Source organism: Chelonoidis abingdonii, chromosome 9 (assembly GCF_003597395.2).
Source record: "Chelonoidis abingdonii isolate Lonesome George chromosome 9, CheloAbing_2.0, whole genome shotgun sequence".
In the NCBI taxonomy this organism is placed as follows: Eukaryota; Metazoa; Chordata; order Testudines; family Testudinidae; genus Chelonoidis; species Chelonoidis abingdonii.
This window is the reverse complement of record NC_133777.1, coordinates 25,612,402-25,627,857: the sequence shown is the minus strand read 5'-3', so window position 1 is coordinate 25,627,857 and position 15,456 is coordinate 25,612,402. Positions and strand designations below refer to the sequence as shown.

General features: G+C 43.2%; 1 protein-coding gene across 3 annotated transcripts in view; it reads left to right on the top strand.

Annotated features, from left to right (window-relative positions):
- The window catches only part of ABAT (4-aminobutyrate aminotransferase), a 164,268-nt gene that overhangs the window by 71,217 nt on the left and 77,595 nt on the right, over positions 1 to 15,456 (top strand). For 2 of the 3 annotated variants that reach the window (XM_032769066.2, XM_032769067.2), the window contains exons 3-5: positions 10,100 to 10,197; positions 10,991 to 11,020; positions 12,624 to 12,741. In XM_032769066.2, the coding sequence (XP_032624957.1) occupies positions 10,100 to 10,197; positions 10,991 to 11,020; positions 12,624 to 12,741 (246 nt within the window). Of the gene's footprint in view, positions 1 to 8,884; positions 8,952 to 10,099; positions 10,198 to 10,990; positions 11,021 to 12,623; positions 12,742 to 15,456 lie in introns of all 3 variants that reach the window. The other variant, XM_075069286.1, reaches the window with a different exon arrangement.

Below are 15,456 nucleotides of genomic sequence, written 5' to 3'. Positions count from 1 at the left end.
GTCTCTGAAAAGTATTTGCATTCTTGGCTGAGCTCCCAATGTCTGTAGGTTCAAACACAGTGTCTGGCGTGGTTCAGGGAATAGCTCCTCATTTCCCCCCCACCACCACCACGTGAAAGAAAAGGGAAAGAAATCATTTCTTGACTTCTTTCAATGTCACCCTATGTGTACTGAATGCTGCTGGTAGACGCGATGCTGCAGCAGTGAAGAGCAGTATCCGCTCCTCTCCCCCTCCCTGGTGGTAGACGGTACAATATGACTGATATCCGTCGTCGCCATCAGCCCGTGAGTGCTCCTGGCTGGCCTCAGGTGAGGCTGGCCGGGGGCGCCTGGGTAAAAATGGGAATGACTCCCAGTTACTCCCAGTAGATGGTACAGAACGGCTGGTAACTGTCTTCATCATAGCAACTGGGGGCTGAGCTTCATCAGCCCCCTCCCTTTCCTGTGTAAAGAAAAGATTCTGTACTGCCTGGACTGTCATAGCCCCGGGAGGCTGCCTCCCCCTCATTTTATCTCACTAACAAGTCTCTGTTTCTTATTCCTGCATTCTTTATAACTTCATGACACAAATGGGGGGGGGACACTGCCACGGTAGCCCAGGAAGGTTGGGGGAGGAGGGAAGCAACGGGTGGGGTTGTTGCAGGGGCACCCCCTGTGAATACTGACACGGAGCAGCTGTGCTCTGATACACTGGTCCTCTAATACACTTGCCCCTTATTCTAGGCAGGACTGACTCTATTTTTAGAAACCATAAGGGAGGGATTGACTCAGTCCCAAGTGAGTCAATCCCAATTTTGCTTTTGCGTTGCGCCCCCGGCCGATTTCAGCCAGGGGCACTCATGATAGCAGCGGACAGTACAGAGGGGGAGAGATAACCGTCATCTCATTGCCAGTTTTCTCCGGCAGTAGACGGTACAGAACGACCGGTAACCATCTCTGCTATCATTGCAAAAGCAAGTGAATGCTGCTGTGTAGCGCTGGAGTATCGCCTCTCTGTCCGCGGCATCCAGTACACATACGGTGCCGGAAAAAAAAAAAGCTGAACGGGCTCCATGGTTGCCATGCTATGGCGTCTGCCAGGGCAATCCAGGGAAAAACGGCGCGAAAGGATTGTCAGCTGATGTTTTCCCGGAGGAAGGAATGACTGACGACATTTACCCAGAACCACCCGCGACAATAATGATTCAACCCAGAATTCCAAGGGGCGGGGGAGACTGCGGGAACTATGGGATAGCTACGGAAGAGCTACCCACAATGCAACGCTTCAGAAATCGACGTTAGCCTCGGACCATGGACGCACAACGCCGAATTACTGTGCCTAGTGTGGCCGCATGAAATCGAATTTATAATATCAGTTTTATAAAACCGATTTTAGCTAATTCGATATTATCCCGTAGTGTAGACGTGGCCTAATTCATCAAAGGCTTTGTTAGGTTCCCCCCTCCCACCTGGACATCTCTTCAGTTTTCAACTCAAGAAGAGAAGGGAATTCTATTGTGTTGCATATGGCAAAGCTTCTCAGTTTCAAAGGTGCGGGGAGTAAAGGTGTAATAAGGAGAAGGGAGAGATTCCTTTTGAAATAGTAGAGAGTAATAAATCAGGTCTGCCATTACACAGGTTCTCATAAATCCAAGTGCTCTGTTAACAGGATATGTAGGCTTCTTGTTTAGAAAATGAGTAAAAAATGTATTTGTATATTATATCTGTGAAACAGCCTAAAGGTTATTTGCCTTTGGTGGAAAATGAAGTGTAATATATTGCAGACGACAGCAAACAAATGGAGAAAATTAATATTTGCATGTCTCATTTTCAAATGGCTCAGGATTACTGAAAATTAAGATAGCGTGGAAAAACTGCCCCTGAAAAGGTTTTATTAAAAAAACAAATAAAAAACAACAAAAAAAACCTGTTCCACAAATTGATCAACATTTCTAATTTGATGAAATCACCTTTAAGGCACAAGGACGATTATGTTAACTGGGGAGCAGTAACATGTTTTCAGATCAGTTGAATAATTCCTGCACTGTGTACCAGAGATTTAGTTTATTCATACAATAAGACACATGAGCTATGACAATGTAAATTTATACAGCACTGCACAGTACAGTTGTTTGTTTTTAAAGTACTATTACGTGCCCTTAGCAAATATCTAGTTCACAGAAACTTTTGCATAAATACCAACAACAAAGAGGGGTGGGAATGACCCTTGCTTAGCTCTTTGCTGCTCTGCTGAGTATTTTATTGTTTTTCCTTTCAGTATTCCTTGGAATGCTGTGATGTACTTTTTTTTTTTTTTTTTTTTTTTTTTCCTAAACTGATCCCTTCAGAGAGAGAGAGAGCGCGCATATGCACAGTTATCTATGGATTATTGCTTTTGATGTGAGTGTTTTCAAAAGGTGTTCTTAATCTGCACCTAGTCCGTTTTCTTCAGTATATGGCCTGATTTCTCAGAAGTGCTGAGAACCTCTGAAAAGCAGTGCAATGTAGATCAATTTTACTATGTAATAAATTTAGCTGATGAAAGAAATGAATCCTTAGTGACTTATGCTGTGAAAACCACTAGCCAGGGGAGCAGCAGAAAATACTCCAGATAGCTTCCCCGCAGTGTAGCTCTTGTCCTAGCTGGTGGGATTTATGTTAAGGCGGATGCACTGGGAAACACCTTTTGCTTCCTTTGCTGCACCGTCCAGAGCAGAATTTGCCCATGGAGTTGACATTAGATATTTTTTATTAAACATTTATAAATAAAATAAATCCAAGGGATGGATAGAATACCTAGCTCTCAGTGCTTTACAAATCCCCCCCCCCCCCATTTTGCAAGTGAGGAGTGCGTTACTGGGGTAGTTGTAATGTATCTGTCCTTAAGGAAGCATACATGTTTGTTTGTTTTTCTGAGCATGATTTGATTGTTAAACTAGGTAGCAAACCTTGAATGGCTTTCAGAACGAGTATGTTTACTTGGAGAGTCTGTCTGAAATTAAAAGGAAAATTTTCAGATGATTATTATTATTAAGGGCCAGATTACAATACTTAACAGATTGGCTAGTGCCTCACCATACAAGTAGTCTCACTGAAGTTGGTAGGGCCACTCATGGCTCAAGATGCTTTTAATGTGGCAAAGGGTGTCATAGTCTGACCCTTCTGTAGTATCTCTAAACTTAAAAAAACACTCCTAAAACTTTCCTTTCTTTTTCGAGTGCTTGCTTATTTTGATTCCATTCTAGGTGCGTGCACGCCCAAATGCACAGTTGTCAGAGATTTCTCCCTTAGTGATATCCGTAGGGTTGGCTGTGGGGCCCTCTGGAGTGCTGCGCTCATGCTGGCCATACGCGTTCTCAGTTGCTTCTTTCCGCCCGCAACTGTTGGTTGGAGCGCCTGATCTTGCATCGCAAGAGCATTAGCGGTTCTTCATTGTTTAGATCATTCTTCTTAATTTAGTTGAGTGATTAGTTAGTTATGTGTTTCAGTAGTAGTTTAGTGGTTAGAGTCCCAACTGGGACTTTGTCCCGGAGCAGGGCATGCCCTGTTCCCCAGGCTTCAAGCCATGTTTTGAGTACAGCCAGCTAATGCCCATCAGTGACCCTCACGATAGCTGTTTAAAGTGTCTGGGGGAATCCCACAGAAAAGACAAGGGATGGATCTGCAAAAACTTTCATCCCCGGACTCAGAAAGACCAGGACCTTTGATTGAGGGCCCTCCTCATGGAGGCTGCTCTGACCCAACATCAGAGCCCTCACACTCAGACTCCATGCCCGCTATTTTGGCTTCACCATGCAGTGCACCGCCAGGACCAGAATCTGCCTGGCACCATTCCCCCTCACTCGTACCAAAGAAGCAGTGTAAGTCGACTGGTCTGCTGGCACCACACAAGAAGGGAACTTTGGGCAAAGGACCTGTGTTAGGCCTTGTGCCCATTATGGAGGATCTCGGGAATACTGCTGTGGTGGGACCACCTAGCCCAGCCAAGGACCCGCCTCCGACTCTGGTGAGCGGTAGCGGACCATCTGCGCCCAAAGCCGGCCTGACGGCTAAAGAAGATCTAGGCCGACCGGCACCACAGACTCCTGGCCGCATGGCGGGTTCTGCCAAGACACTGGTCCCGATGGCCAGGCCAGTTATGGGGCCACCCCTGAAAGCAGTGGAGCGTCTCTGGACTGCAGGCATCATTCCCCTTTGCCACGGCCCAGGAACCTGGCGCTGCAGCCTCAGTCTCCAGCCAGGAGGTCTACATCTCTGATGCCATGGTCCCTACCAACAAGACATGGGACTCCGGAGTCACAGCATCAATTCTCATACTGTCAGTACTTTATGTTCTCCCACCAGAGATCGGCAAGGTGCCAATCACCATCGCGTCACAGGTTTCCCAGGCATCAGTTCTCTCCAGTACGGGATCATTCCTGGTCATAGTACTGGTTGCCGGGGTCCTGGTACTGTTCTTCAGGCAGGCTCCAGTCCTCGCCTTCTCCATACTGGTGCCGACGAGGGACAGTTGAGAGACTCAGGCTTCGACGGCCTTGCCCTGGTCACCAGAAAGGCAGTAGTCCAGGTCAGAGGGCCAGTTCAACACTTCACCTGTAAAGGGCAAATTGCCTTCCAGACAGGAACTTGCCAAGGCGCCTGCGGCACCAACATGGGGTCAAGGGCAATGGCCTGCCCAGTGGCAGTGCTGGAACCTGTGGGAGTGTACCTGTTGTACTGGCACCTTACTCCCATTGCTTCTCCCAGGCTGCATTGGACACCCCCAGCGCAGCTGGCACCAGAGTTGGAGCATGGTACTGAGTCGAATGCGGGAGCCTCCAGAGGCCACAGAGCAGTCCTCAATTGAGGAAGGGGATGCTCCCCACCCTCCAGTGGTTCAGTCGTCCTCGTCATCCCCGGATGAGGTGGTGGCAGAGCCCTCACAAATCAATAGTCCCCCCCGCCCCCTATGACTTCAGGGAGCACCAAGGCCCATAGGTGGTGACTCTGCACCCACTGGTAGCTCCCCGACCCAGTTCACCTCCGCCTCCACTCCGCCTCCTCCCCTGAGTGCGCCGCGGCTCCTCTTCTCCCCCTAGCTCCCAGTGGTTGCCACCGCAGAGCTGCTGTTTTGCAGCAGCAAGTGCTAGGAGGGAGAGGGAGGAGAGGGAATGTGGTATTCTCAGGGAAGAGGTGGGGCTGGGGCGGGGATTTGGGGAAGGAGTCCAATAGGGGCAGGGGGAGAGTGAAGTTGGGTTGGGGGCTTTGGGGAAGGGGTTGGAATGGGACAGGGCAGGGGTGGAGCTGGGGGAGGGAAAATTGAGCACCCAGCAGCGCCAGGAAAAGTTGGCACCGATGCCAAGGCCTGCTCAAGAGGGTCACTTCCAACCTGAATTTGGAGGTCAAGAAACTAGCTGGGGAATCCGACAACCTCTTCAGTGTCATCCCCTCCTCCTCCCCAGCCCAGGTCGCATTGCCTGTCCACCCAGGAGTCCCTGCCTTCCATTCCGCCTACATCCAAAAAGGTGGAAAAGTAGTACTATGTCCCTGTGAAGAGGTTTGAATCACTGTACCCACACCCTTTCTGTCTTCATTAGTTAACTGGCTGTTTGTTGAAAGTTATAAAAAGCTGGATTGGATACATAGGCTGGTGCAAATAAGAGAGAGCCGTAGTGACACTGGGAAGGAGGAAAAGGGAATTGGGGAGGGAGACTGCAGAGGATCTTGTCTTTGAAGTACGTGATGTTCCTGCGCAGAGAGAGAGGGCAGGGCAGACTGAAGGAGAGACGAAGGCAGTAAATAGATGTTTGGAAAGTGTGGGACTGAGGGAAGAGAAATAGAGCTATTTGCCAAGGAAAACTGCAGTGCTGGAGGAAGAGAGGATCAATTTGTGTCATAGGGTATGTTGTGATCTCATTCTGAGGGCAAAATGAAAGGTTATTTTAGTCTATTGTCTGCCTTTTAATCTTTGTGACTTTATAGCTGAACTACTAAATGTACAGCCCTTATTGGCTATGAATTATGTTGCTTTTAATGAACATCAGAACTTTTATATCCAGTAACTTCTCTGGTGAAACTACTTTTTCGTGTAGCCCACTATTTGTACCACTGCTAAACATTGCTTTCCAAACAAAGCTCATTAATAATGCACTTCTTTATGGTGTTGTCACTTAAACTAAGGTGTAGCACTCAGAATTAAAACTGATGAGAATAACTGTACTCAGTGGCCTAGATTTTCCAAAGTAGCAGCAGTTGAGAACTCAGCTAGAAATAAGTTAAACATGGCTGCCAGTCAGAGGCTGGGTGCTGAGCACTTTTTGAAAATCAGACCTCTTTAAGGTTTCTCAAGTTGGGCACCCAAAAACTGAGGCATATAAAATTACAAGTCATTTCTGAAAATCTTGGCCAAATGGTTCTATTCAAAATGCAAAATTTCTGCTGAGAAATGCAGGTCTGAGATTCCTTCCGTTATTTCTTTTACTAAATACTTATTTCAAGCAAAATTACTCTAATAAGCTTCTCAAGCCCCTTCTCAATGTAAAATCTTGTGGGGGAAAGTGAGCCTCCAGGATGGAGCTGTGGAATTCTGTATTATTTTTCTGCGGTATAATTTATCTGCAGAAAAGTAGAGGGTTAGACAGCTGATAATACTGCACTCTGCTACAGGATGCTTTCCGTATACCTGGGTATTTGCCTGTCTTCCCATATGTTTATCTTTCTGGAGCTCTGGTACACTCTGTTGCAGGGCTGCCCAGAGGATTCAGGGGGCCTGGGGCAAATCAATTTCAGGGGCCCCTTCCATAAAAAAAAGTTGCAATATTATAGAATACTATAGTCTTGTGGGTGCCCCTGTGGGGCCTTGGGGAAATTGCCCCACTTGCCCCCCCTCTGGGCGGCCCTGCTCTGTTGCGTTTCACTTTAGGGGTGATTGAGAGATCTGTTCCTGGCACTCAGTGTGATATTGTTGAGTGGTAACTTCTATCTGTGCTCTGATGAATCCAGCTAGCATCCATTTACCAGGTATTGACCTGGTGTAGGAGTGATGCTACAAAAGCTCTGAATCAGTTACACCAATTGAGATTAATTGACAGCAGATAATTTGCTTGGGGAATGGCCCTTGGATACTCTGCAGCAAAAACTGTGGATGAGAATGTTAGTTTGGTTGTACAGTTAATAATTTTGCTGTAGTTGAAGAGTACAGAGACCAACTTGTCTTTTTTTCTTGGTTTCCTGGTAATGTTCTGGCATCTGTACTCTCCTTGCTGTGGATGTAACTCCCATCCTACTTTAATGGAGATTACAAACATGCATGTTTAGAACTTAACATGGCTAGGTCCAAGTGTAACAGGGTAGTTTGCCCCTTGGGACTGGGAGGGCTTGGGAACCGGGAACAGCCAGCTCTTGGATTCAGATCCAGCTGTGAAGGGACAGGTGGCTGAGAGAGCTCAGATGAAGAGGGGAGCTGCAAGAAGAAAGTGGGCTCCTGTGGCAGGGGTGATGCAAAAGAAAAGGTTCTATGCCCCTGCAGCCTACTTCGGTCATGGCAATAGCTTTGTTTTAGTGTTACTTTGTGAGTCTTGTGTTTTGAATTTATGTGCCCTGAAGGATGGGTCTGTTCAGACTTTGGCGATGGTGTTAGTCCTTCCTGGGCTTAGGGACAGGCAACAGCCTACACTGAGCTTGTTAGCTCACTCTACTTTCTCATGTTCTGGTGGCTACACAAGCAGCCTCCCTTCGTCCAGACTTCTCACTTGGCAGCTATCTTCATCCTCTTCTGCTCCTCCCCATAGATCCAGGCCATGTCCTCAAAAGCTTGCTGTTTCTTCCTATGCTTTCTTTCAAAGGTGCTACACTTTATGTATCCTGGCAGCTATAATACTCATCTGTGCCCTGATCATCTCCCATCTTGATTGCTGGAACCACCTCCTGACACCACATCTTCCCTGCCAGGAAATCAGAAATCCACTCTATAAAATGACTTCTCACCTGTTGACCTGAGCACAGATGGGTCTCCCAATTCTTGTTGCTTAACCTCTCTGTACTTTGGTTTTCCCATGTGTAAAGTGAGGAGGGGGATGCTCACCTGTATAAAGGGTTTTGAGATCTGCAGATAAAAGATACTGTAATAATGAAAATTATATGGAAACTATGGGGCTAATCCAACTCCTAATAAGGACAGTAGAAAGACTCTGGTTCCAACGGGAAACTAATGAACCCATGCGTGGCCTTCAGGCTCCTACCTTGGTTCTACATCCCTGTGTTTCTTGATGTCAGGCACCCTGCTCTTAAGTGACAGTAGATATAAATAAATAAAGTGTTGCTTTTTTTTAATTGTGAAGTGTCAAATTATAATGTGGAAAAATGTAACATTGAAACAGTTTTGGCCTGCATCCCTGAACATGGCAAGGGACTCTTCAGAGTATGTATCGCTTTAAATATCCTCTAGTGCTCAGTTGTTGCAGTTCATTTGTCTGCCCTCTGACAGGATCATAGAAAAATTCACAACAAATGCATTTTGTACTCACTCTGAATATGCACTTAATGTTTTACATCAGACATTCAGTGAAGTAATTCAGTATTTGACAGTTGTCTATTATTGGATAAAATCCCATGTATGTATAATAGGATCTAGCTATTTTTAAGGAAGTTGGTATTTATTAAACATTTTCGAATGTATCCTGCAAAGTGATGGGATGATTTTAGGGGTATGATCTACAAATAATCTGTGTAAGAGGAGGATACTCTGTTGCTAAGGGCTGATTGATTAATTAGCATTTGTACAGAGCATCACAAATGTACAGCACGCTTCTATTGCTGCTAACTGTTAGCAATATCAGGTTTGCAAAGTTTACTTTGCTTAGCACTTGATCTGTAAGTACTGCTTATTACATACTTTGGCACTCTTAATACTTTGTGTTCATATCAGTATACACAGGAAATTAATGTGGACCCTTGACCAGAAACTCCACTCATAATGTTTCCTTGAATATGATGTAAGTTTAAAAACCTTAAGATCCTACAAGATTTGCCTTGCTCTTTTTCATCACATGTGAATGCCTCAGATTTTACTCAGTAAATACTGCTTAGATTGTATCTTGTGAACTGTTTTGTTCTTGAATATTAAATCTTACAGTTTTGGTGTGGACAATAGAAAAAGCTATTTTCTACATCCTTTAAAGCCACATGCAAATCCTATACACTTCTACCTTGATATAACACGACCCGATATAACACGAATTTGGATATAATGCGGTAAAGCAGTGCTCTGGGGGGGGACGGGCTGCACACTCCAGCGGATCAAAGCAAGTTCAATATAATGCGGTTTCCTCTATAATGCAGGAAGATTTTTTGGCTCCTAAGGAGAGCATTATATCGAGGTAGAGGTGTATTTTGTAGAAGTTCCTTTAAAAAACTGGAGCAGTCTATTACTGATGAAGCATGGTAGTTTTCTGCCTTTCTGCTTCATTAGAGATGTCAGGTCTGCTATCATTCCTCCATTACACGCATGGCTACAGAGCAGCAGTCTACCCATAGATCAGAATAAAGATAACCACAATATGATCCAGTTCTCTGAGCTGCAGTGCATGCTGTCTTCGTCATGCAGTATTCATTTGTTTAACAAAGTCATTTTTCTTTTCTGAGATATACATCTTCTTTTATACCCTTAGAATTATTACTGAGCATAACGTAAGACCTTTCATTTGAGGACTCCATGGGAATTTTCAAATGGTCACTGCACTTCTGCAGGCAGTGAATCTCTCCCATCTTACAGATGAGAGTCCAGGGATAGACTTGCTCAATGTAACACATCAAGTCAGTAGCAGAGATAGAAATAGAACCTAGGATTCCTGATTCTCTTTCCCCCTTCTCTACAAAGTAGCCTGTCTCCTCTTCTCTAGTGCAGAGCTGGGGCCCATTTCTGATCTCACTTGTACTGGGATAATGCTATTGTCTTCCTTGAAGTTACTCTTAATTTACATTGGTACAAGATCAGAATCAGGCCCTGAAAGTTTTCTTCACAGAGTACAACATAGATATCTTCAGCTAATGGATATTCTTATAAAGAAGAAGAATTGGATATTTATTCTCGGGGGGAGTTTAATTTAGTTTTTTTTTTTTCCATTGTTTTTATTTCTTACAGGGCACAGATTGATCAGTCAAACTGCAGCTAAAATTGATGTGGACTTTGATTATGATGGACCGTTAATGAAGACAGAAGTTCCTGGGCCTAGGTCCAGAGTAAGTTCACAAAGTGAGGTGGTTTTAGTTTGACTAAAACACAGTACCATGCCTGATATATAAAAACTGGGAGCTAAAGATTATTGTTATGCTAAATAAATATGATCACACAATACACAGAATCCATTTTCTTTCAAGACCCCCAGAATGAGAGACTAAAATGGAAGAAACAACACTAAAGAACACCAGTGTTCCTAGCAGCAAGTAAATAACTGGGCACACACTTAGATCAGATTATGAAAAGTTAGGCAAAGGTGTATGTCAAAATATTTTAAGACAAAACTCTCCTTCCTGATCTGCATGAAAGATCTCACCTGTAAAGTTCTGCTTCTACAGTGTAACTTCAGTGGTGCAAGTGGTCCAGTTGCATCAGGGTCTGCAAGATGTGGGTGAGGGGCAACTAAAGGAGCTGCTGGGGAGATGGCAGAGAATCTGAGTAAAGATTCACAATGGCTGATCAGAGAGGAGATTTTGCCCTTTGTGTCTAACCTCCTGTTTTCCTAACATCTATTGCTTGTATTAAGAATTAGAAGCAAGTGAGTCTAATGAAACCTCCTATCTGCAGGAGAACACAGTGTATTTGCTTGTCTCCTAGTCCTCCAGCTGGAGCACAGGACTGGTTGTGCTGATTACAAATTGATACATTAAGTTTTGAAAGTGGCATGAGGGTTTCAATTAGCTGGACATTATTGCCTTCTGATAGTCAAGTATTTAATAGAATCATTAAAGCAGTTCAGTTGAAGTGTACAAACTGTTTATCATGCTCTTGATTTTTTTTATTATTTCCTTTCAGGAGTTAATGAAACAGCTAAATGGAATACAGGTAACTCATCAAATTTATTTTTTGCTACCAATCTCTCAGCATTTCCATTTTAAAATCAGATTTTCTAGCTTTATGTTCATACTGCAAAACTAGGAAAAGAAGATTTAAATCTAGGAGTAGTTGGCATAGATTGCTAATATCCTGAACAAACCTTATGGAATTAAGATAAACTTTACTGAATAAAGTTAAACATTATTGAATTGGGCTTAATTCCTTTGGAGTAAACTGTATTACAAGTGCAGTTGTGTATGTGTCACTGTGGCATTGTATGTACAGTTTCAGATAGGGAGGGGGAAGCTAATATACTTCCTCCATTATCAGCCTTTGAAGCTATTTCTCCCCCCCATTCCCCCAGGACACACACACACACTAGTTCAAACCGACTTCTCCAAAGACTGACAGCCAATGGAAAGGAACTCTGGTCCACAGCAGGCCCCATCCTTAGGGAAGGATTGGAAGAACTTGGCTTACTGGGACCTATAAAACTGTGTGCTTGTTCTGAGCTGAAGTTGTCATGAACTTGTAACCACAAGGAAGCCACCAGGGTGCAGTGTTGAAAGACTGCTCTTGCCCGAGCCTGTGTTAGAGTTGTGGTGTCTCTGGTTAGCGTCTGAGCATATGTGTAGAGTCTTTTATTGTTTTTATTATGTTTTCTTTGTAATGCTTTTTACCTTAAGAATAAAATAGGCTTGCTTAGAAAGAGCTGTATGTTACTTACAGCTGTAGCAATCAGTCTGTTACCAGTCTCTGAAGAGAAAGCATGCAGGTTTGTTTAGGCAGACTATCATTGCTGAGAGTAACATAGGGAAATGGGTCACTGAAGGGGGAATACAGGTGCAGTTGCCCTGAATTGTGACAGTAGTATTTGATGGTTAAATTATTGTACAGTGTTTTAATAGAAAATAACTCTATAACAGGTTTTAAATGCTGAAATGTTTTGTGAAGTCAGTGTACCATATTGTTTATTATTTACCTCTTTTGGGATTCCTACTGAATGTGGTGGGTTTTTTTTAATTGCTGTTAAGCAGAGGATATGAGCATTGCAATCTTTGAGTTTAAAAGTTTGTCAATATAACTATATATTTCCTTGATCAAAAGAGCAATTCTGCAATGTGCACACTTGATTTATGTGCAGAAACTGCACCCTTGCAGTTGTTTAACTTTACTCACCAACTGGTACATGCAAGGCCTTCCCCCCACACATATAGTGTGTGTGCGGATTATTAGAGGAACAGATTGAGTCAAGAATACTGTGTTTGATTCTCTATTCTGCTACTGACTCAGTATTTGACCTTGGGCAATCATCATCTTAATTTAATTCACTGATGCTTGTAAAACACCTTGAGAGCCTTAGATGAGGAGTTGTGAAATACTGTACTGCATACTGTTCCCTCCTGTGTCCTTACTGCACGTCTTATTAAAATCCATTTTTGTAAGAAGCTACAGTAAACTTAATTCCCATACAACAGAGATGTGTATATTTGTATTTTATCACTAGATATTTTAAAAGGTTTTGCTGTAAGTGTCCCCCATTTACTATCTCCAGATTGAACTGAATATTGTGCCACCTGCTAGATTTATTGGTTTATTTTTTTCCTGTAAGAATGCAGATGCTGTGCACTTTTTTTGCAATTATCAAGAGAGCCGAGGGAACTATCTTGTAGACGTAGACGGCAACCGCATGCTGGATCTCTACTCTCAGATTTCATCCATCCCAATAGGTAAGAGCCAGATTACACTAAAGCTCTTGGTTTTCTATGGAACTGCTTCTTTCTCTCAGTCTCTGCTGGAGAAGCTAATTGATTAAACAGTGAAATAGCTGACACTATGTATGCCTCATTGCAGTCAGTGTTTCAGTGCTCTGTATTCCATAACTGCATCTCTACATAGCTGGAGGATCTGCTTTAGGATTCAGTACACATGGCTCACTTGAAGCATATATTGGGACCTAGAAGGAGCCATAGTATTAATTTTGGATTGAATCATGGGGGTTCTATAACTTTTAAAACAAGTTCCCTATTAAATTTAATGGCCTAAATGCAATATTTGACCATTCATATTGCCGTAGACACAGCTGCCCTTCTGAGACAAAGACTGTCCACCCACTCGACCTCTTCCCAATTGCAGACAAAACACATTCATTCGAAGGCATTCTTATCCTCACATCTCTCTTCTGTAGATACCAAACATCTTGCTTCTGAAATCCATTTTCTCTAGTTCCTAATCAGTCTGTGTGATGAAATACATTATTCGCATACTGTGGGGCTAGCCCTGCAGAGTTCCCTTGGTGTTATCATATACCTGACCAGTGATAGCCCCCTTTGTACATTGTTTATGTTGATCACAGTCATTGGAACGATTTGGTTCTAAAGTATTTAAGCTAGGTCATCCTATATGGACTTGCTAGATATGTTTGCACATCATTAGACTGGAAAGAATCCCAAATTAAACCAAACAACGTTGTTTATATCAAGTCTTGTATTGCCCAGAATTCAGGTTCATGACTACTTTCTCTTGCTGTTTTGGTCCCATAACATGCTTTTGTAAAAGGTCACCTGGGGAGTGAGTCTGGAAGTTTAGAATAGAAGAGGAAGTTTTTACCCTCTAGTTTGAAAGGTAAGATGCATTAACCAAAGTTGTTAGCATATGCCAACTGGTTGCTGATCTTGACCCAGGTCCTAGAGGACAGGTGTCTACTTTGGAAAAACTACCTCTAACTGTCCTGTCGACACTCTCAGCAGAGAGGCTAAATGGAAGTGGGAACTGAACCTCATTCCCATCCTAGAGGTGATACATCTGAGCCAGTACTAAGGCACGTTGATGGGAAGTCATGGAAAGCTTGCTGTACCCCTACTGCATTATACAGTGGATGGAAGAGTTTGCTATCTAGGGCTGTCAGGTTGGCACCTTTCATCTAAATTCACTAAAATAAAGGTTCTTTTGGATGCAAGTATTAAGTATTTTAACACCGCTTTCATCTTCTTTGGCTGCTGGTCCACTTAACATTGCTGACCTGAACTGGGACTGAAATAGCAGATAGCATTTCCGTTTAATGTTTGTAACGATTGTAGAAGATGGAAAGCACCATATAAGAGCTAAGCATTGTTGTCAAAACACTTAATTTAAAAGTTTGCCATTTCATAGCCTTTTTTGAAAACAGTCCAGATATGTAGCTTCCAGATGCATTGGCTGCATTAATTTGATTGGGCTTGTATAAATATTTCTTGTTTTTGTAAGTGAAAATGTATGGTTCCTTTGGTGTTTAAGTTTGTACTTCAATCCACAAAGAATTGGAAAAGGAAGCAAAGAACCAGTTGTGGAATCTAATACGATAAAGCTGGATAAAAGATTAGGCTGTAGTGCTGATTTTAAATTATGGTAGCGGGCAGACTGATGGGCAAGGGACTGAAGGATGGAGTTGTCAGATTCTGGAAAACTGGGCTAATGTTTGAAAAATATTTCAGTGGAAAGGAAAATCAGGCAGTGATCCAAGCACAATTGCAAAGAATGCAGATTTATGACCACTGACTGACTGACTGTACTTGTGCTGTATACATGTTACTTCTGACTTGTTTAAGGAAATGCTTCTGTTGGAAGAGCATCCGCAAAAAGTTCTGAGATAATTAGAAAGTTAGGAGGTATACCCTACGTAGAAATTGTGATAATTCAGTCATCGCCACATGTTTCTCAATCCATAATTTAGCAATGTTTGAGTCATTGCAGCATGTGTAAAGTCATAAATCTTTGCATTAATCTTTTTGCAGTTATGTTGTCAAATAACGTGCTTTGCACATTGCACCTTAATAAATGTATAAGCTTTCCAGAGCTGCTCACTACTTGCACCTTAATCCCACTAATACTTGTGCTTTCTCTCTGAGGCTGCTTTTGGGAAATCAGTTTGGTTGTTTCTAATGTGGAAATAACAGTGGTTTTAGGGGACACTGTATTTGCACTAACTACATCTAATCTAAATGGATTTGACCCTGGATTTCTAGAAATGTAAATGAGTTTGGTATTATCCTAGCCTCCCATTCATCTGTCTCATGTGGCAATTTTGTGATGTAGGGGTCCTGGGGAAAAAATTGTGTGATTTATGTAATTAAAAATTGTATCATAATACAAACACACAAGAGTGCCAAATTGAGGTTGTAGATAGGAACTACCAGAATTAATGCTAACTTTAAAGTGCATGACTTTACAACCTTAGTGTTCTTTTAACTTGGGGGGGAGGTGTAGATGTGCAAAAAGTTGTTGTTACACAATATATTGTGGCAAATTACCGGTACTGTTCTCTGGGTCTCGCGCTTTCTCTTCTCTGGGGTAGGTTCAGGGCGCTATTGCTTGCCTCTGAACCAGTTCTTAATCACTCCCCTAGTGTCCTTGGAGGAGGGGAGTGGAGAGGGAGGGACCTGGGCCCGCCCTCTACTCCAGGTCCC